Raw genomic sequence first — 21,516 nt, forward strand, 5'->3', positions numbered from 1 at the left:
CTCCCGAAAAAATCTTCTGCAGTTTGAAGACTAGAACACCAAAACCAGTGACTGAAGAGATTACCATAAAAAACTTGTAACAAACCTACATGCACAAGCTTGCACACAAATACAGTTTGAATAATTGGGTACAAAAATTACCACATCCAAACCCCTTTAAAATAGCTGACCATAAATGCCTGCAAATAATTAGTTATTGATTAGTCACCTTAAAAAGCTGCATTTCACCTATCTGAGCCTACTTGTACAGACCTGGGTGACTAAATAAGCCCTGGTCTTCCTTAAGAGAGGTTCAAATGCATATCTGCTATGCACTGATGCCACCACCTGGCTGTTTTCATAATGCAAATTCCTACATCTACTTAATTTACTTAGTTCGGTTTTTCTTTTTTAAGGTAGCAAAACAGTTCATCTGAGCAAAAAATATTAAGCCCATTAAAATGTCTCTATTCTCACCTACAAATAGAATGCACAACATCGTATGGGAATAAACTGATGCCTGACAAGGTTTATGTGACAGTCAAGCTCTTGCATGATTACCAGATACCCAACATGGTATGCTCAATGACACCTTCACTTGCTGGCCTCAAGCTTCAGAGCTTCTTAATTTCCTCAGTTCAGCACTACAGAGCCCTGAGGGCAAAAGCTACTTCTTGCTCTCAACTACCACCTACTACCAGAAGAACTGAATTTATTTTTGTCGCTCTATTGGGAATGGCGAGAAGAATGACACAGATTCTCTTGGGAGTCAAACATGAGAATTTCTCTTTGGTTTATTACCTCCGATCTTTTTTATAGACCGATATGTGAAAGTACAGAAAAGAAAAACTCTTATTGGTTAGTAAACTAACACATCACATCATTGGGTGATGTGGGGTACATCACCTCTCCACCTTCTCTTGCAAGAAAACAAGGAATAGACAAACCACCTGCAAGGCTGTCTTCTATCTCTGAGGATTACTTTAATTCCTCCTTCTGATTTCCCAGGCCACTTTCTCAGGTGAGACTGAGGAAGTTATGCAGCCTGCTATTCCACAGGCACTTTGCTCCCTGCTTCATAATTAGCATCCATATATTTTATAGCAGAACAAGTACATGCTATACTCTCATCCCACACAGATGCTTTAGCCAATAGTTCAGCAGAAGGCTGAAGGCATCCAATTATTCTGAACCCAGCCTTTACTGAAGCCTCATTTTTGGAGTTATCACACCCTTCTAGTTTCACACATTGCTCAGACTGTTCCCTAGAAAACTACAAGCAAGTTGGGTAGTTTGAGGCGGAAACAAAATTGTGAGTGGTCACACCTGGGCTGAACTGAAACAGCTCAGTAAAGTCTAAATTGTATTTCATGAGAAGTGACACATAATCCTCATGTGGGTAAACACAAGGCTCTGAGGGAGCCAGTGGGGCCTAGAACTTCAGGGATAGATAAACAGGTATGAGTGCATTAATACAAACTTCTCCTAGGGACTGAATGTGGTCCTCTGGGAACTAACAGCCCAATCTTAATAGTGTAGCTTAACATAAGGGGCAAATATACACCCCAGTGTTCAGGAAGGCTGAAAGACCAGTAAGCCTGTATAGGCTGTGCTTCCACACCACATGAGCTCATGTTCAGCCACCTGAGTGGACAGAATATCTGATGGCCAGAAACATGTGAAAGCTTGAAGGATCAGGCTGACGCCATCTTTCTTCCTGCAGCTGGCTCATGATTCACTATCAAAAACCAGGATGAACGAACTGTGGCAGGAAATTGAATGCCTCCTGAAGATATTGGCGTTCCCACCACCTTCCCAGAGTCTCCTGCTTCTGAGCTTTAGTGAGTCTGGCACACAGGCTGTCCAAGAACTGTTGCCAGGCCTGCTCTAAGTTGTAGGCAGCTGTTACCAGGGTTGTCTACAAGCTCTTCCTGCCCTATTCCCTTCTCACTTGTATCTTAGACTGTACTTAGAATGACACACCTTCCAGCACGGCCTCCCCTCAGCAACCAAATGCTTGAAATCTTGTGATGTTAGCTTGTCTACCTCCCACTGGACTGCTACATGTTTGGAAAATCATTTCAGCAAGAAGGACAACACATCCTTTTTCTCCTGCCACCCCAGGGGCACTTAGCACACAACCAATCCATGACTGCAGCTGCCTACCAAAATAGCACCTCTGTACCTGACATCCAAATCTCTAATCCTGAAGTGACCACACAGTCGTACAATGCATCTCCTCTAGAACAAACTTCATGTTGTTAGTGCCAGGGCCTGATTAAGGAATAGCTGCCATGAAACCTTTCAAGCTTCTTGGAATGTGGAAGGGAAAAAACATTACTATAGTGTCAGCAGGTAACTGGCTTTCATTCTAAGTAAACTGACACTTCAACCACTATTTGTCACTGCCACTGTTCATAGGATTGTGTGCAATGTCATCAGCTCATCCCCTACAGCACTTAAGAGAGGGGAAGACACTGTATTGTCTCTGGAAGTTGAGGAAGGTTACACAGGCCCCTTATCCTTATGTGCAGTTTGCCTAACTCCTTGGATAGACCTCACACGGCAGGAAAAAAGCACTTTGGGGCAAAATTGTTTCACGGCAGATTTCTCCTTCACCTCACAGCCTTATGAAATTGCTTTTAAAGACCTAAAGCAGCCTTCCTGTTTACATTAGCAAAAAAACCTCAAAATGTTTGTTGCCCTGGTCTTCAAGAAGTTCTTCATCCTTTTTCAACTGTACCCCATATCCTAATAACAGATCTTCTAGTAGTCAGGGACTATGAAAGTGCACAGCCTCTTCCTACTGCTGTTGGGTTATCCACCCACCAAATATTTCATCCCTCTCATGACAGACTGAAAAACAAGTATTTCACTGCAGCCTAAGGTATCACCATACTGCAACACCTGGGAAACCAAAGAGACTTTGCCACCATTGTCGCTTTCTTCTTTTCTGCCCAATCAGAGCAACAGAAAGCATGACAAAAAGAACAAAAAGGATGTTGTGTAGATTGTGGGACACCAGAGTAAGACTTCAGTGGGACTCAGTAGTTTGGATCATTAACACCATGGGCATAACTAGGAACAAACTCCTCTTGCATAAAATTAACCCAAAAGACCTAATTTCCATACAACAGCAGAAGCTCTGCAATCCAAAGCAGTACATGAAGACAATCAGGAGGATTCATCTCAATGCCACAAAACTGCCCTAAACTGGTGTAGGTAAGAGCTTTTCAAGAGCAACTCATTGTAGGCTACCAGTGGCTAAACAAGTGATTCCCTCAAATAAGGTGTAAACTGTGCAGATCTCTTTTCAGCAGTACATGCCTATAATACCAAGCCCATAAGTAGAATGAAGAACAATCATGTAACTAAAAGAAACACAAATAATACAGTATTTGGTTAGGTAAGGTGTCAAAATTTACTATCAGCTCTATTCTGATAGCATCTCCCAATTAAAATTCCACATAAAATCCAAAACCAGACCTCATCCTTTTCCTTACATATTTTCCACCAGTTCTCCAATCACTGGAAAACAATGCATATAATCTAAGATCTCCCCATACGTGGTTAGACTTGAAAACAGAAGATTCCAGAGGTGGGGGATCTAAGACAAAGACTGAGTTTTCTATACTTTTCATGGGAGCTAGTCCACTAGCCCCTTCAGAATCCTCAGATAAATTAAGTGATTTCAAAAAGTCTGCAAAATTTCTGGGAAATAAATTTGTACATCTAACTGAGGTAAGCGTAATTTCAATACATTAAAGTCTGAGTTGTTACAAAGCCATGCAACATGCACATATTTCAGTACTGATCAAGGAGTAAGGTTTTCACATGAGACAAGAGCAGGATAAACATGGAATAAATGTCAGTTCTGCAGTTGCAGTAACAGCTTTCCACGCACTATCCTTCAACCACTAGATGGTATCTGCATGCCAGACCAATTCGAGCAAAAAACGTAATTACGTCAACTGGATTGGGTCTTTTTTTATTAAGTAACCATGTAAATAATTTTAATAGTATGAGTATAAACAAGTCGGACCAAGCTAAAAAGTATATCCTTTTCCTCTGAGTGATAAAGGCAAGGCAAGAGCCTCTAAGCCTACCATGTCAGTCATTTACTGTACGTTTAGGTAAGAGCCTTCAGTAGGAATGAATTAAGTATGGTATTTGTTCCTCAGTACTGCTTTGAGAAAAGGGCATTAAGTCTTTCAGCTCATTCTCTTAATTGCATCTGGTTTCCAAGAGACAAAGGTACAGCTAAGATGCCTATTAGTATGCAATTCTCCTAAAATGCTCCCTCTCACAGCATTCCACAAAAGTATTACACATTCCGTCTTTGTGGAAGCTGCAAATGGACACCCAGGAATAGAAACCTGAAATATAAACACGAAATATTCTGGGGTAGCTAATGGAAAATTATGATTTATACATGCCCAGAAATTTGACAAGACAGTGAGCGACTTACATGGGCAACTGTAGAAATGCTGCTTGGATGTCAGAAGGAACAAAATTAAATATTTCCAACTATTTTCAGAATACATTAATTGGGACTTCAAAATAATGGAAAAAAACCTACAATGGAATATATTCACTTGCCATTATTGTGTGCATTCATCAGTGCTGTGTTTTCCTCTGCTTCATATCATGAGCTTCACCAGTTTTATCTTCGAGATACCATCTTTTTCTGATTAAGTCTTTTCAGTAATTAATTGGATCCATCCACAGCATTCTCTTTTGCACCCTGAAGACTTAAACCTTTAAATCAATAGGAGGGAAAACTCTACCAAGAAAAAAAAATCAGTAGCTTAATTATTTTGCTTTCTGCAAATACAATTTACTATTTTTGAATATGAACCATCTGTAAGAATAGACAAACTATAATCCTTCATATTTGTTTTACCTCCTCCCTTTAACAGTAACTCAGGTGAAGTTAAGCCACTAAAATTTAACATCTGGGCATGTCTAACTATTTAAAGAGGATTTTTTTCAAGTAGTGCTCATTTCTACAGTTCAGCCTATGAGATTTTTATCTTTCACATGATGCTTACATTTTCACCTGAAGATACAAAATAGTTTTTGTTGTTTATCGGCAGCTGGATGTAGTTATCATCTGCTTTCTAATATGGCTGCTTCCAAGACTTGGTCTGTGGCAGACTAAAAGGAAGCTTCAGCTGCAGATTCTGCCAACAAAGGCAGTGGAACCCAGGAAAGGGGCTGTGCTAGGCCATGGGCACTGCATATATTCTGTTTAAACTCCACCTGTTCTGACTGTTTCAGGCAGCAATGAGTTTTTCTTGGAAAAGATTACATTAGTCATGTACTGGCAAAGGCTTGTTGCAAGTACCTATTTTGAATTGTTTTTAAAGTCTCATTTCCTGGGACACAGACGTAGAGATTAATGAGTGGAAACAGGACACTGGGAAAAAAATAGTGTCATTATTACCCATTAACATTATTATTTATTTTAACAAGGCACAATGAGATACAAAAAAAGAACCAGGCAGCTTAGCTGTTTTCCCAACACCTCGAGTGCTCTGCAGGAAAGATGCTCAGGCACTACCAGTTCCAGAAAACTATAGATGAGAATTTGACAAACCCGAAACAAGTACCTAAACCTGTATCTTATCTGCATAACTTCTTTACTGACCCAACACTGAGTTTCAACCACAGTGTTTTTCAGTGTTCAGCCCAACATGGCCCGAGGTTCATTCAGGTTTCATCATCTGGCACACACCATGAGAATGCTTGGTTATAACCTGATGAGTTGCACACAGCCACCTGTTAAAATGCTGTCCCCAAAACCTTGATAAACCGTTGGAACAAGACAAGCAAAATCCACTTATGATCCAGGTAAAAAAAGTATACAGCTGCACTGAGAGTGAACTAGAAAGCTTCTACTGCTAAGTAGCAGAAGCAAAGAAAGTGACAAAACAGAAAGATCAAAGGCTTTGCCTAGATGTCCAAACCCTGGTATTAACTCATTGAGTTCCTTTTTATTGACAAGAATGGCTATGTGCATGAACTTTATTGCAAACTCTGACTTGTATCAAAAAACCCTGCCTGCCCTTTAAAGGGTATTAGCTCACGTGAACTCAGACATTTAACTGAGCTGTTGTCCTATCTGCCCCAGCATAACGAGACATTCTCTTGTCTTTGCTTTTTCTTAAGTTCATTTTGAGTCAAATGTTCACATTTATCCTCATGTACATTCCAAAGCAGATGGCTAGCAATCATGAACCAAGCTGCATTCAACTGAGTTCAAAAGCTATATAACATTGACAGTACCACTGCCTCTGCTCTTTGCTAAACTGTGATATTAACTGGCAAGTTTGTGTAAGAGGTCTTCATCTCTAACCAAGCTGGCAGCAAAGGCAGTCCCAGAAACAGCAGCCACAAACACAAAAATTAATAGTCTGCCAAGAAGAAGTTCAATACCTAGTTAAAGACTAGGCTTATGCAATTGTTACCTACATAAACCTCTACAAAGCAGAATCCCTTTTCTGTTAACCTCTGAACTTCACATTAAAGGACAAACATAGAATATTTGTGCCTGTCACCTAGAAATTCTGAAGATTCCAGCTATCCAGAACAGTTACTCGCAGATCACCTTCAGTTCAACCATATTCAGCAGCAATAGTGTATTTTATATTTCTATTACTAGAGAGCAAAAAAATGCGTCTCACAGCCCCAAACTAATCATAGACCTCCAGAAATTGAATCTGACCGTTTCCACTTAGACTTATTGAAAGATAAGCCACAGATAGGAACACTTCTTCATATAAAAAACACCTTTCTGCTCATCAATTCTGAATTTGGCAGAAACACAGCAAGGTAGACTTCTATGATCAAACAAGCTTACAACAGGGATGTAGGTTACTGACAATATAAGCAACTTCCTCCTGCAGATCTGAAGAATTTCCATCAGTTTCCTAGGCAAGTAAGTACACAGCAACGCGCAGCACTGGGATGCTACAAAGCTGTGTCACACCTACCTACTGGGTTCCCTCTCAACAGAGTACAGTACAAATAGAGACTGCCTTCATAATAGGATCCTGAAACTTGGTGACAGCTGGCAGCAGGACACTTGCAATTAATCACATTAAACTTGGATGCAAAACGACCAACTGAGTCTTCAGTGGCCACAAGTGTGTCTAGATGCAGCAAACCAAACAATTCACTAGTTTAAGACCCTCACAGCATTTTCAGTGAGTCTACTTCTACAGCAGTTTTTGGAAATACATCAGATCAGTACAATGTACTAAACAGAAACAGTGGTCAAGGTATTAGAGCAGCACAACCACAACTACAAGAAACTTTTTCCTCCTTTAAACCAGTAAGCATTTATCTATGAATAGAACACACTGAGAACTATAAAGCATACAAAAAAATGTGATGAAAAACAGGAATCTTGTATCAATCAACACAAAAGAGACCAAAACAGCATGCCTTGAAGCATACTTTAAATCAGTATTTGGAAAATTCAAAATGTCCATCAACCAGAAAGGAACAAGATAAGAGGTTGTGTGCCATGTGTACACTACTATAAACATGAATATTACTGTCAGATAAAGGTGTAGGGGGTGAGCGTGCAAAAATGCATCTCAAATGATGTAATGTTTTATATGCCTCTCAACAACCCATCTGAGAATCCTCCTGTTTATTCCCAGCATACTACACACACTATTTAACAGTATTTAAGGCTTGTACAGACAAGATGTTTATGTGAAAAAGAATAATTAGCCATTAGTCCACTAGCAATTTGTGGAAGAAAGTTAATTTTATCTGAGTAGAATTAGACTGAGGTTATCTTTTCTACTTCTCTCAGAATGGACGATACTAAAAATAGAGAGCTATACTAACTGTAAATGTAAGCTTAAGTGGCAAATTCTATTATATATCAGGCTTGTTTTTAGTATGGAATATCAGACATACCTGTAGAGGTAAGATTACTACATCATGTGTGTTTTCCACCATAAAGATGACAAGGGATGTCAGTGGACATCCCAACTCTCCAGAAATCAAAAGAGCATTCAAATAATTTCCAAAAGACTGCTGCTACATAAAAACAGCAATTCTTCAGAATACCAGCACCCAATGTAGCTTACTAGTGCCATTAAATAAACTAAAAATTTCCTATTTCTTTAGGACACAGAAGGCCCGAAGACTTTATTTTCTTTTGACATAGCATCTGTAACACAAGCAAGCATGTTAGGTACTCACATAACATACAGCTTTACACCTGGACATTTTATGATACAGAAGACATTGTACCAGAAACTAAAGAGAAAATGGAAAAGTGTTAATCCAGATGTTTGGTAACACAGAGGCTGGCACTTGGTAAAACCCACCATTTTCAAAACTTGCAAGTAAACCTCAAGTAAGCAATGAATTAGAGCAGGAAGTTACCATATCAATACTTACAGATTAGATTTCATTAATTACCTTGTCACAAACTGCAGTTACTCTCACAAGAGCTCTCATCACTGACTTTCAAAAACAAGTGTCTTTGAACAACATCAAAAGAAATCAACATTTTATTCTAAGCATTGAAACTGGTGTTTCCTTCAAAGTGGGGTAAAATAAATCATTGTTCAAAACCACAGACCAACCCAGTATTAATCAGTAACAGATATATTGTAAGATTTCCTTTTTTTTGAAAACAACCAACACCATGTGTTTTGAGTAACAGTCAGGTATGTTAAAATAACCAGTCAGACTTCATTCAAATGAATTAGACAACTTTTACTAAATGAAAAAAAACTACATTTAAAACAAAATGGAATTAGAAAAGAGACTTAAATCCATTTTAAAGAACTTGCTCACTGTGTCAGAAATCAATATATCTCTTGCATTATATAATGTGCCAGTTCATAAAACATAAGTTACTAGAATCATCAATTTAATATTTTCAAAGACAATACTGAAGTCAAGAGTTTTACATCTACTGATGCGCATTTAGAATGGTATAAATCTGCAGCCTTCCGCCAAAGAATCTTACTAATTTGCAGTATTCAGTAAAAGCTTTTGTACTTGTGTCCAGTAAGTATTGCATCCTAAAGCATCACAAATCTGTGCCTTTCATTTATCCTATTATATATTTTGTATCTTCTCTCTATCTTGCCATTTGCCAATGTTAACTCTTTTAATAAAGGAGAGACCTGAAAAAAATACTGCGTAACTCTTGATCACGTACAGAAATTATTGCTACTATAGTACACTACAAAGCAGAAATCTATACAATAGTATATGAAATTTGATCATGAAAATCCAAATGATAGACTCTTTAGTGATGTAAGCCTTACTATAAGGTTGGACATTCCTGTAGCATTTTCAGCTCACCATGTACTGTATATAGAACATCCATTTAAACATACCCTCTTCTGAAACAGAATGTCAGCTTTCAAAGGCTTAGCAAATAAAGATCTTCATGTTCTGTGGAACTATGTAAGATGAATTTTGATGCAGGTAGGAAGTTAACTGGAAGCTAAGCATGCCAAAGGTGTTTCATGCTAATAAAACTAAAGCCAAGGTACAACTTAAGTTACCAACTAATAGGCAATACCATTTTTGTCCTATCTAAGTTAAATGAAGTGCCATCGCACAGTGTAATGTCAATAATTTAAAATAGTGTAGTGCACAAATTCATTGTGTGGCAGTTTAAGTTAAAAGGTCAGGACAGGTTTTTCTGTCCTGATGTATGTTGGCTGCCAAGCTGTCCAGTCTGGGCATTTGGTACTCAGTTTGCCATTTAATCATTACTATAAACTTTGCATTATAATGGGGCACACTGCGTTATGATGAAGAAACGGGATTAAGGGGAGGGTAAGAGATCAGTGGCTGTTCTAGAAAGACCCTTCCTCATATCAACTTCAAAGAGCCAGGAAATAAGACTAGATACCATATTCGCATCATTCTAGCTACAAAATAACCAAAGTAAAAGCAATCAAGCAACAATAAGACCACATTACACTAATGGAACATCATGCTCTCATCTGGTTTAACTATTACACCAAGTTTTAACTGGGATGTTGGTCAACTTTAAAAACCGTGGTAAATGTGAGTGTGTAGTTGAAATAGTTTTTTCCTAATTTTTCTTTCTCTCTATGCTGGCTATTAGAACTTGGAGCTATACTTGTTACAATACAGTGTCGTACATCTTTCTACTAGAAAAAAATTAATAAAGATCCTTTACCCGTCTCTTTAATTTAAACGTGTGACATCATAAAGGGTGTCAAATGGCTGGATGGTTTTACAGTGCACACTTATATACTGTAATATGGAGTTTTGTCCTTGACAATCTGATGGTGTTTTCTACATTATTTCCTTTCTTCACCTCTTCTTCGGTGGATTAGCTGTGCGAGGTGGAGTGACTGGACGCCCAGAATTCAGTCCACCATACTGGTACTTGGCTTTCTTTTCAGATGGTTTCAATATCTTAGAGAAAATAAAGAAGTTCCTTTGAGTCAGCAACAATTAAGAACATTTCAAATACTGTTAAGCCTACATGAAACCTTTCTCAGCAGGAACAAGAGGGATGAGGGTGGTGGTGGAGCAGAAATCACATTGCAACTCTACAAATTTCTTAGTTCTACATGCAACAATAACAGTAACTAATTACTCCACTACGTTGAAGTGGAGTAGGAGAAAGAAAAGGAGCTAAAAACACATCCAGGAAGGAACAGGGAGTAATATTTGATCAAAGGGTCCCTTATAACCATATTAAAAGGGTCCTTATAACCATCAGTTCGCATAACTGTGTACTCCAATCACTAGATATGAAAAAAAAAATTAAAAAATCACCCAATTAAACTTTAAATTTTGAAATGAGCATTTGAATAGAATGAATAACTTAATATGCAATAGTTTGGAAAACATCAAATCCAAGTTTTCCAGAGAACAGTTGGTTTGCAGTTCCAGTTGCCCACAAATGCCAGCCTACTGTGCAGTCCTCTCTGTAGCCCAAGAACATTGCTTTATATTAACCACCAGCACATCAACAGGAACACTAATGTGGTCCATACAGCCCAACAACTATAGCCATCTTGATGCACAAATATACCATACCTGAAAAGAGCACATCAGGGTTTCGTCCACACTCATCATGCCCCCTGCATTGTCAAACTCTCCACAATAATTTGGAGCTGAGAACAGGGTGACCAATTGCCGTTTAGCAAAGAACTCATATCCATCCTCAACCACCTGTCAATACCAGAGAAATCAAAACAGCTTATGTAAGAAATCTTGAAGGAAAAAAAAAATCTTGAGGCAAACTGGACTTAATATTAGAAAGATACTTCATCAAAAAGGTCTTGACTTTCAGACACGACAAGTTCACTCATTTCGTCTTACCTGACACTGAATACCAGGCCAGGTAGCATACCCCATGTCTGACACTTCAAATGTTAAACACACATCAGCTGGACTGTTTAATATTTTCATAGCTGAAGTCCAATTATACACTGCCAGTGTAAGGCATTCCCAGCATTTTATGCTTAATATATAGAATATAGATGTTTGACTTAATTAGTTGGGAGCACACAAGGTCTGGATACCACCTTCACAGCAACTTGAAACAATTAAGTTTTGCTTAAATTGGTGTTGATTGCACAAACAAGTGCAGATGATTTTAGAGCATCAAAATTATAAAAAAAAAGAGTGATTCTACCAGATCTTGCCTAAGAGCATAATGCACCTTTAAAATCATGCAAGTATACTACTGATGATGCATCAGCTAAGAATGTTCCCTCTTTCCCAAAGTAAAAGCTTCATGTTACAATACAGTAAGCTAGTACACCCAACTGCTTACTTTGGTGCAATTATCATGATCTTTTATAAGATTTCATCTGTCTTTTATAATGAACTGAATCAACTATATGAATATAGGAAATAAGCATCAATTGAAGAATTGAAAGAAAATTGGCATCAATCTTGATCAGCAGTTAGAAAATCCAGTTAGCATGTCAATGCTACATGTCAAAAATCAATACTTCTCTAATGTTTTAGCAGTAAAATTACAAAGAAAAAATTTTAAGTGTTCTAATAATCTACCCAAGCCTAACAGTGACACAGAATAAAGAGCCTATTTTTGTTTCACAACAGGAGGGAATTTCCAAAATTGACTAAACAGTGAAACTGAAACATCATACAGGAAATTGAAACCTGAGGTCCACCTAACTAGCACTCTTGCTTTAAGTAACCTAATAAAAAAGCATGCTAAAGATTGACAGTGCAAAAACAGCCTGAGTTAAATGTGCTGAAAGAAAAACAATCCATGTCAAAGTACTCTAGATAGCTGAACCAAAATACTGGCTACAGTGAAAGCTTTTATGTACAGACTTGTTTTAGAGATAGTCAAAATGCATTTAATATTTCCATGAAGCAAAGCAGAGCTAGTTTAAGCCAGAACTACCAGGGAATTATCTACTACTGAAACTGAATAACTCAAACATAAGTGTAAGTCTCAAATTTAAGTCACCCTGCCCTTTTAAGCCTGGAGACTTTACCTCTGATGTTCACACACTTCAGTCTAACATTTAACAGACAGTACAAAAGGAAGAGATCAATGGATAAATCCAGTGTTAGTATTCCACTCCACTGACATTAGACACAGTTCAACATAAGTCAACAGAAGGATACAACCTTTATAGGCCCTTTATTTGAAAGATTTTTTTTCTCTGGAAATAATACAGAGAAAATTAAGTTCCAAATACACACTACTGATAAGGAACAAGAGGTTTTAAGAAGTGAAAGCAGTAAAATTCATACCTGATGAGCTCGACAGATCAAATCCAGATCATGACGATTCAGAAATTTACTGACTACATCAGCACCAAAAGTGAAAGAGACCCCACGATCATTTTCACCCCAACCTTGCACATCTTTGTCCGGGTCAGACCACAGCAGGTCACAGAGCAAACCTTCAAAAGATAATACAAGTGAAAATGCCAGTCGTAGGAGGTATTTTATGATGTAAAACAGAGCTATCGTAATTACCAGAGCAACTCTCCTAAAGAAATTAAGCTTTAACAACAAATGTAACAATACTTTAACTGCAACTCAGACAAAGTGTACAGTCTGTAAATCTGGAGATTGTTCCCCCCACCACTAAAAATGCTTTGAGATGCAAAGAGTCAGAGTCAAATAGTTCTCTGAAATAATATTTTATTGTAATATTCAGTGTGTTTACATTGAACATTTGAGGAGTTTAAAAATATTAAAGTGCAAGTGTACTAAAAGGCAACCATCAATTTCACAGATCACCAAGAAAGCTTTGAAAACTGCAGTAAGTTTAAGTCCTATGCAAGGCCAGTCATAAATGCAGCAAGTAAATTTGTACTTCAGTTTCTGAACACAAACAGCTTTGATTCTTTGCCACCACTCATGAGGAACCTTAGATGACTACATCAAAATGTAACACATCAAAACACTGATATATCATTTCACATAGCACTATCAATTTGCTTGGACCCCTGTTGACTATTTCAAAAAGCCCCATGACAGCCAGTCTGGAATCTAAGCTAGAACAATAAGCCACTCTGGCATTTTAGCACTGGTCAAGATTTGTCTTTTGCTGCCAACAAAAGGTCAGCTAACTCTAGAGTTAACGCTGGGTGTTAAAAAAGACTTCTCTAGATCAACTGCAATGCCTTTTCACTTATAGAACTTTCCATAAATATTAACATGAGAATGAATCGGGCCAATCCAAATACAACACAAACAAACCCTCAGATGTTTGAAAGACATTTCATAGCTTTCCATTAAATTGTACTTTCTTTACCTGTGATGACCCATAGGCATATAAATACTTAACAGCATTGTTTCACAATCTGAAAGATATGCCAGCAGGCTCCTTCATCTGCCATTCAGAAGTTTGATTTACATTTACACTTGGGTACTTGCTAAACAAAATATTGAAGATGTTATTTCATAAACAACAGATCCTTCAAGATGTAATCAAGCAAACCAATGTCTGAAACCTATTGTGCAACTACACCATTTTATATTTATATACATTTATCAAATCATCCTCGGTGCCAGAACAGTGCTCCCCTCTAACAACAGGCTAAAATTTTATTTGTTTTTAGATGAGAAAGAACAAAACAAGTACAACTGTATTTTAGGTAATATTTCTATCTAGAAATAAACTACTGAATACAGAGAGTGCATGACTAAAATTAACTATACTAAAACTTAATTCTATATTGAGTAACTTTGTTTTTCAAAACAATAATTGCCCTGCAATCCCTAATGGCTTCTTACCATGAATTTCCAGCAAGTGACAGAACCTGCTTGTCTCTGCTGTCTAGCAAGTGCTTCCTCTTCTATTCTCTCTCCAAAACCAAAAAAAATCTTTAGGGTCATATAGAACAATAGGCAAATCTGTCTTAAGAGGTCTTCAAATTGCAGCTGAACTTGCAAAGGCTTTTTTCATCAGGCTAGAAGAAGCCATCATAATTATCTAATCCTAGCACTGCCACATGATCATCTACCAAAACTTCTGCATCAACACAAACATTCCCCAAGTGACACTTCTCCACAAAGGCACAGCTTTGAAGAACTTGAAACTCTCATGGAAGTGAGACTACCTCCGTTTATTTTTAATTTTCTATAAGATTAACTTCCATTATGTACAACCAATTTCCTTAAATATGTTCAAAAGATGGAAGACCTTTGTGACTGTACCAAAGCACCCACGCCTCTGATGAGACATTTCATTTTAGGTCTGAGAGTACATACACAGCTATTGCTCCTGAAAGCAAAATTAACAGTACAAAACACTAAACAAAACAAAAACCTTTTACAAAAAAATCTCCATACTTATTTTTAAAAGGCACTAAGAAGAGAGATTATTTTAGTGGAGTGTTCATGGAAACAAAAACTACGTTCTGTAACGGCATTCCTGAAGTGGGGGTAGCTCAAGCAATATTATTTGCCTGCTGAATAAAACCATCGTTTATGGGAATGCTGATATATGCAAAGATGTTTGTGCTGACATTTATTTGGTTATGCATTAAATGAATAAACAGCATAAAAGGACAAACAGTGTAGTAATTTATACTACAGAAACACTCACCAGTCTATAATGCATCTTAGTGTCAGGAGTGTATATACTGGCCTGCACAGAAGTGGTGTTGGTAAAGGGACAGTAGATATATTAACATTAGTCCCTGAATTACTCCCACGCATCAGTATTAAGGAACATTACTGGAAACAGAATTCTTCTACTTCAAAGTTTAATTGTAACTTATGTTCAAAAAAAGGGCTTAGATCTTCTATCTCCTCTGAAAGTTAACTTCACACCACTGTTGAAATCAACGCTTCAAAAACTATCCCATTGTATTGCTCAAGTCTTTTCAATCCACTAGCATAAAAAGTAATAAATGAGACACTGAGCAAGACTGATTAAACCATTCAAAAGAACATTGTAAAAAAGCACTAGCAATTTGCATCCAACATTTATAAACAGAACAATAACCTATTAGAAGAAAGTTTCACAGCTAGTACATTGATAGATGCAGTCAAAATTCCAACTGAAGTAAGAGTTGTATTTTTCAAATTTAATGAGGAAGGAGACAAATAGAGAAGCTCGAATAATTAAACACACAGGAAATTTAACTTTGTTGTACTGTTTAACTTTGAACAGTTATGTTCCTTGATAAAATAGAAGGCTTACGTGTGACTAACCAAGACAAGGGGAACTAGTTCTTCAGTTTCCTTTATCTTTCATTAGATTTCTAAGATATTTTAAGGGGAACTTGTGAATAATGTATCAAAAAACATGTATAAAAAAACCCAACAACACATACAACAGTCTTTAACATATCAGATAACACAGCCATCATGAGGAATAAGGCTCATATCCTCTACAGGCAGCAAGGAATACTGTACTGTGAACAGAGATTGCATTAAATCAACTATACTGCTTGCACAGAAATTAATCAAACCTGTTGAATCATTAAGATTAAATGCTAAGATTAAGAGTAAATTCCATGTCACTCACCTGTGTCAGGAACATCTGTAGGTCTCATAATTCTCCGGATCTGCTCCATTGACTGGAGATCTGGAGACAGTCCTGTAAAAGTACAAGAAAACAAGTGACTCATATACGCATTTTACCTGTGGAAAGGGGTCCAGAGAATACAAGATTTGAGGTTCAAAGGCACACAGCATCCACTGTTTCCACTGCAACATAAACAAAAGGCATTCTGCTATGAGACAATTAAGTTGCTGAATAGAGGGATAGAGAATAATGCAAGTGAAATTACCAAGGGGTTTCTCATTACCATTCTTTCAGCCATGGTTGAAAGTTGAGGTTGTCATCTACCGTAGCTCAGCTGTTTAAGTCAATTATAAAATCACAGTACTTTGGTTACTCAAAAAAAAAAAAAAAAAAAAAAAAAAAAAAAAATCACTTAGTACAGACACAGCACCCTTTAAGGAGTTTACATCCTAAGCTCCTCTGCTTGAGGCATACAGGCACAAAAGAGAGCCTGCTAGATGCTCTAGTATCTTAACATGCCCTTAAATAAGGGTCCTAAGTGTCTTAAATTATTTAGGCCAAGGTATCTAATTAGGATAGCTGCAAATTTGAAAATAGAACATTAAGACCTAATTTGTGATGAAATACATTTCATATTAACAAACCATATGAATTTGACTCAGTCCAGAACTCTGAACAGGACAGAAGAAAGCTATCACTGGAAAGGTCATTTTGCATTTCATTTCTCTGTGTAAAATAATTTCAGCTAACATCAGAGTTTGCACAGTGGCAGTCTGTATGTTACCAGAACAATGATATTTGACAGGAACCAAAACATTTGATACAGACTTGAACTCTTCTTCAAGTATGAAGATTTCAGATTATTTTTATTGAAGCAGTCTTATGGTAAAAGCCTTCCATCATTATCAGCTTGCTAAAGTTGTTTTCACACTGTTGCCTTGAAGTTGTAAAGGATGGCAGAAATCTGACAGTACACTACTTAAAGGGGGTATAAATCAAATATATAAACACAACAATATAGCAACAATAATACAAATTCAATTAGACATCAGCTTTTAAACTTTGACATATCTACCACTTCCCCATATCTGATCTATTTGCACACCCATTACATTAGCACTCAGTACCACACCCAGAGATTGTAATGGGCAATTTCATCTCAGTGAAATAAGCACAACCAGTTGGTTACTTTCTATGAAGTTACAGCTTTCAGCATTTTAGGTTGCACACAAAATTTATCCTTAATCCCTGGAAGTGTTCAAGGCCAGGCTGGACAGGACTGAGCATCCTGGCCTAGTGGAAGGTTCCTTGCCCACAGCAGGGTCATTGGAACTAGCTGAGTTTTAAGATTTCTTCCAACTCAAAGCACTACACAATTCTTTAAAGGGAAATGTAATTACAAACCATGTCTCAACCCTGTGGCTGTCCATTTTTGCGGTACTTTACATTACTGTAAAATAGCAAAACCTTACAGAATTGCCTGCAGAAGTTTTGTAGACTTCTTTGTAACCATTTCTTTTCCCAAACATTTTCATAACTCACCTTGCACAAAAATAAATGTCTTAAGGATAATGTCTCAAATTCATACTTACAGAGAAAAATCCTACATGATCAGTGTTAAATGAAGGATATAAGAATGCTAAAGCTCACTGTAAAGCTGCCACCACTGAAGTGATTGCTTAAATCTACAGTGTACTAACTACACAAGTAAGTTGTCTTGTCACAACAGCTAAACACAGAAAAAATATCTTTCAGTATACTATTTTTTGAAGCATAAGACCACCTTTCCCCTAAGGGAAACAAAGAATTGTCATTACTCCTGACAGACTCATCAAATTTGATGAGTCTACTCTCTGACTGGGTGGAATTGGTAAAGTAAGTGTGATAGGTACTAATTTTTATAGTGTAATCTTTAAACATTATGTAAATCAAGTAGAATTAAACATCAACATCCAGCTCATTGTCATCAATGTCACAAGAAAAACAGAATTGCAGAGCCTGAAAATATTACACAAATACAGTATTTTACTGTATAAACACAAATCCCATCTTGGAGCTTAAATCCAGTGTGATAAGACCAATGTATTCCATCAAATAGGACACTACAGTATGGAATTCCATTTATAGAAACTTGAAACTAATTATGTAAATTCTCTGAAGAATAGAGCTAGACAGTGGTGTCACAGATAAGAGGACCAATGCTGTACAGAATACAATGCAGAGAGAAAGGGAGAGGTCAGGAATGGTTATGGAATAAGCTTTAATGAAGTGAGATAAGAGCAAAGTCAGTAGCTAGTTGAGAGGACAGTTTAAAAAAAAAAAAGGATTAATTATGACATGTATGAGGAAGGTGGGAAGAGAGGGAGGTGATGGAAAAGATACAATATGAAAGATCCTTCCAGTAGCATGGACATTTAGAGACAGGGATAGCAAGAGAAGTTTGAGTTATATTGTAAGATGGATTACTCAAAACAGATGCCCAGAAAAGTTTAGGTAAAAGAGATGACTCAAGATATTAAGCTATTCTAGATGGCCTACTGGGGTTGAAGTTAGGTGCCTTTTGTTTTACTATGTTATGCGGTTTTGCAAAGTTTTATTATATCCCAGAGGACAATCTTTTTAAAATAAACTATGCAAAAATGCGCAATATAGTAAAAAAGGCACCTACCTTATATCTACATGCTAGCTTCAACCTCCAGCAGAGTTGAATGTTTTGTGTTGCTGCCTCAGTATTTATTAGAGTAACATCATGAAAAGGCGTTGAAAGTCCATTACTTCATTATATCTCGAATGCAGTTTGGATAGGACTGGAGAAAAGTGGAAAACGGGCACAACTTATTTCTGTGCTGAATGTCCACTTCCATTTACTAGGAGCACACAGCACAACAGTAATCTTTTCACTTTGTTTCACAGCTGCAGATGAGTTCAGAGCAGCAGTAATTTCAGTTACAGAATAAGCCCATAGAATTTAAGGGGTAATTAGCAATGAATAACAAAGTAAATAAATACTGCTTTTCATAAGATCCTTAAAGCATACTATGCACAAAATAAGCTCTTGTTTTAATAAAGTAGAAAAACATTTAATTCACACATGCCATCCCCCTCCTTAACAATGAAACTTGAAATTAATTTTTCTTGAAAAATAGGTCTTGAGACTTATTTTTCATAGTTCAGGTCTCAAATGCATCCACACAAAGGTAATAGTTTGGCCAGAGCATTCTGCTCTACCTGCTAAGCTGCTTTGATTATCTTCCACCTGATCTTAAACGTTTGCCTGAAACACTGCAGTATTTTGTTACTATTAATTTTCTGTTTAAAAAAAAATAAAAAAAATTTCAAACACGCATGTTGATAGTAAAACAGCAATTCTTTCATGAGCTGTTTTGGAGACAAGTTTATTACATGGGTTTTTAGCCACTGATATTTGGCTACCTAGGTGCAGAAGTGACTTTATATCTCACATTCTTAAAACTGTGAGATCTAGCTTGTAAGATAGATACCAGTTCTTTAAAAAAGAGAACACCACCACAGGGCTTGAGAGCAAGATTAAAAGATGAGCTGTAAGCAAACAGGTCTTTTGACATGTCAGTGTTACCCAGAGACTGGCAGACCCAAGCATATTACTGCATTACCTATGTTTTTACAGGGACTTAATATCTCCGAGCATGTTATGTGTAAGACCCTGATAGCTTATTCTACCAGGCACTGAAGGCAGAATCTTTCAATATAAGATGCAAGAATACTCCAGACCATTTTTAAAGCACATTCCATATAGGCATAGCTCTTGAATGGATATAATATTTATTAATTAAGACAGGATGGCAGCCATCAATATAACCTCATGAAGTCTGGAAGAGTTTGCTCAGGAACTCTGGGCCAGACACAGTTTCTAATTCTAAATGGAGGTGTTCAAATTAGATGTTTCTGCGGCGCTTTCATTTCCACTAATTTCCATCTCGCTGGCAACAGAGGTGTGACATCTACCAAACCATTTCTGGATCACCCAGTGAAAGACATTTTAGTTGCTTATTAATGAAGGCAGTTGCAAATACAGCTGCAAAAGGCAGGATGTCTCTTACTACAAGTAATGTAAATTCTCATCAACTGTTTGACACTGCAAGCTTCTGAAAACCTGTTAAGCATTATTGCCTGTAAAATCATGGTGAGGCTTGTTCTACAAAGAGCGCCCAAGTAAGTTCCAATATTCAGACAAGTCACAGCCTTCAGTCAGATCAATACCAAACACTTTTTTCAGTACATCAACAGGGCAGCACTGGGATAGGTATCCACAGAATGGTGTTAACAAATGCCTTGCTTCAAGCTGCAGGCTTGACTGAGTGACCTCAGAGGTCCCTCCCACCAAAGTGCAGTGAAACAGCTAGAGGCCAAGAATATAGAGCCATATACTTGTGAAAGCCTTTCTTCACTACTAGAGATGCCAATGCATGGATCTATAGTAACAGCAACAAGTCATGTGGCATAGTAGGCAAATAATTCTAGCATTAAGTAACCTTCAGAGAGGGATACACTGATGGGAATTCTCAGAGATGCACTTCCCCCTCAGGCACAAGAGGGCCATGTATATTAGGTAAGAATGATGTCTACTGACAAGTGCACAGAAAAGTATGACCTTTACAGACAACACAAGGTTAAATATCTCCATGTAAATATCAGATATACACAGCCACACTCCATTTGGTATAGCATTAACCCAAAACCAGTTTAGATACATCCTCCAAAAGCGGCCATCAGCTTACCTCCATGACAACAGAAGATCTTCTCATCCACAATGGCTGCAATGGGCAGACAGTTAAAACAGTCTGTGAAGGTCTTCCAAAGCTTAATGTTAAATCTCCGCTTGCCTACAAAAACAGTGTGTAACATTAGGAAGAGAAAGCTAGTTTTTTAAAACCAACCTGTAATGTTTATCAGCACTTAAGCAAAAATGTTACCAAACTGTCTTCATAAGGTTTTACTTCTGTTAGCACACTTAAGTCTCAATCTCTTACAATAGCATTTCAAGGACAGCAGAAGAAAAAACAGTAATGCTCCAGAGCGACTTTAACCTTGGCTTGGAAAGTATTTTTAGAAAGTTTCAAAGCAGGTACAGAATATTGAAACCCTTGCAATACAAGAGTCACTATGACAAGTTCTTCCAAAACACAGTATTAGTCTGTTGTAGTCTTTCAGAAGTAATAGATTTTGCTTACATTCATCATAAAATCCATAGATTCGATTGATACTAGCACACTCATGATTTCCTCTTAGGAGAAAGAAGTTTTCTGGGTACTTGATTTTATATGCCAGTAATAAGCAAATTGTTTCCAGAGACTGTTTGCCCCTGTCTACATAATCTCCAAGGAAAAGGTAATTAGCTTCTGGTGGGAATCCTCCATATTCAAATAATCGAAGCAAGTCTGTATACTGACCATGGATATCACCTGAATGAAAAAAAAATTACAGAGATTAGCAACAACATAAAGATTTACACAAATCAAGAACTTAAGCCAGCTAATTAGTTTTTATTCAGTGAT

General features: G+C 37.3%; 1 protein-coding gene across 2 annotated transcripts in view; it reads right to left on the reverse strand.

Annotated features, from left to right (window-relative positions):
• Positions 1-8,709: 8,709 nt before the first annotated feature.
• Positions 8,710-21,516, reverse strand: part of PPP1CB (protein phosphatase 1 catalytic subunit beta) — a 28,869-nt gene continuing 16,062 nt past the window's right edge. For both annotated transcript variants that reach the window (XM_086869951.1, XM_023924565.2), the window contains exons 3-8: positions 21,193-21,423; positions 20,740-20,844; positions 15,983-16,054; positions 12,748-12,899; positions 11,047-11,181; positions 8,710-10,416 (exon numbers count right to left, since the gene is read on the reverse strand). In XM_086869951.1, the coding sequence (XP_086726077.1) occupies positions 10,312-10,416; positions 11,047-11,181; positions 12,748-12,899; positions 15,983-16,054; positions 20,740-20,844; positions 21,193-21,423 (800 nt within the window). In that variant the 3' untranslated portion in view covers positions 8,710-10,311. The remainder of the gene's footprint in view (positions 10,417-11,046; positions 11,182-12,747; positions 12,900-15,982; positions 16,055-20,739; positions 20,845-21,192; positions 21,424-21,516) is intronic.

This window comes from Cyanistes caeruleus, chromosome 2, assembly GCF_971803275.1.
Source record: "Cyanistes caeruleus chromosome 2, bCyaCae1.hap1.1, whole genome shotgun sequence".
NCBI classification, from domain to species: domain Eukaryota; kingdom Metazoa; phylum Chordata; class Aves; order Passeriformes; family Paridae; genus Cyanistes; species Cyanistes caeruleus.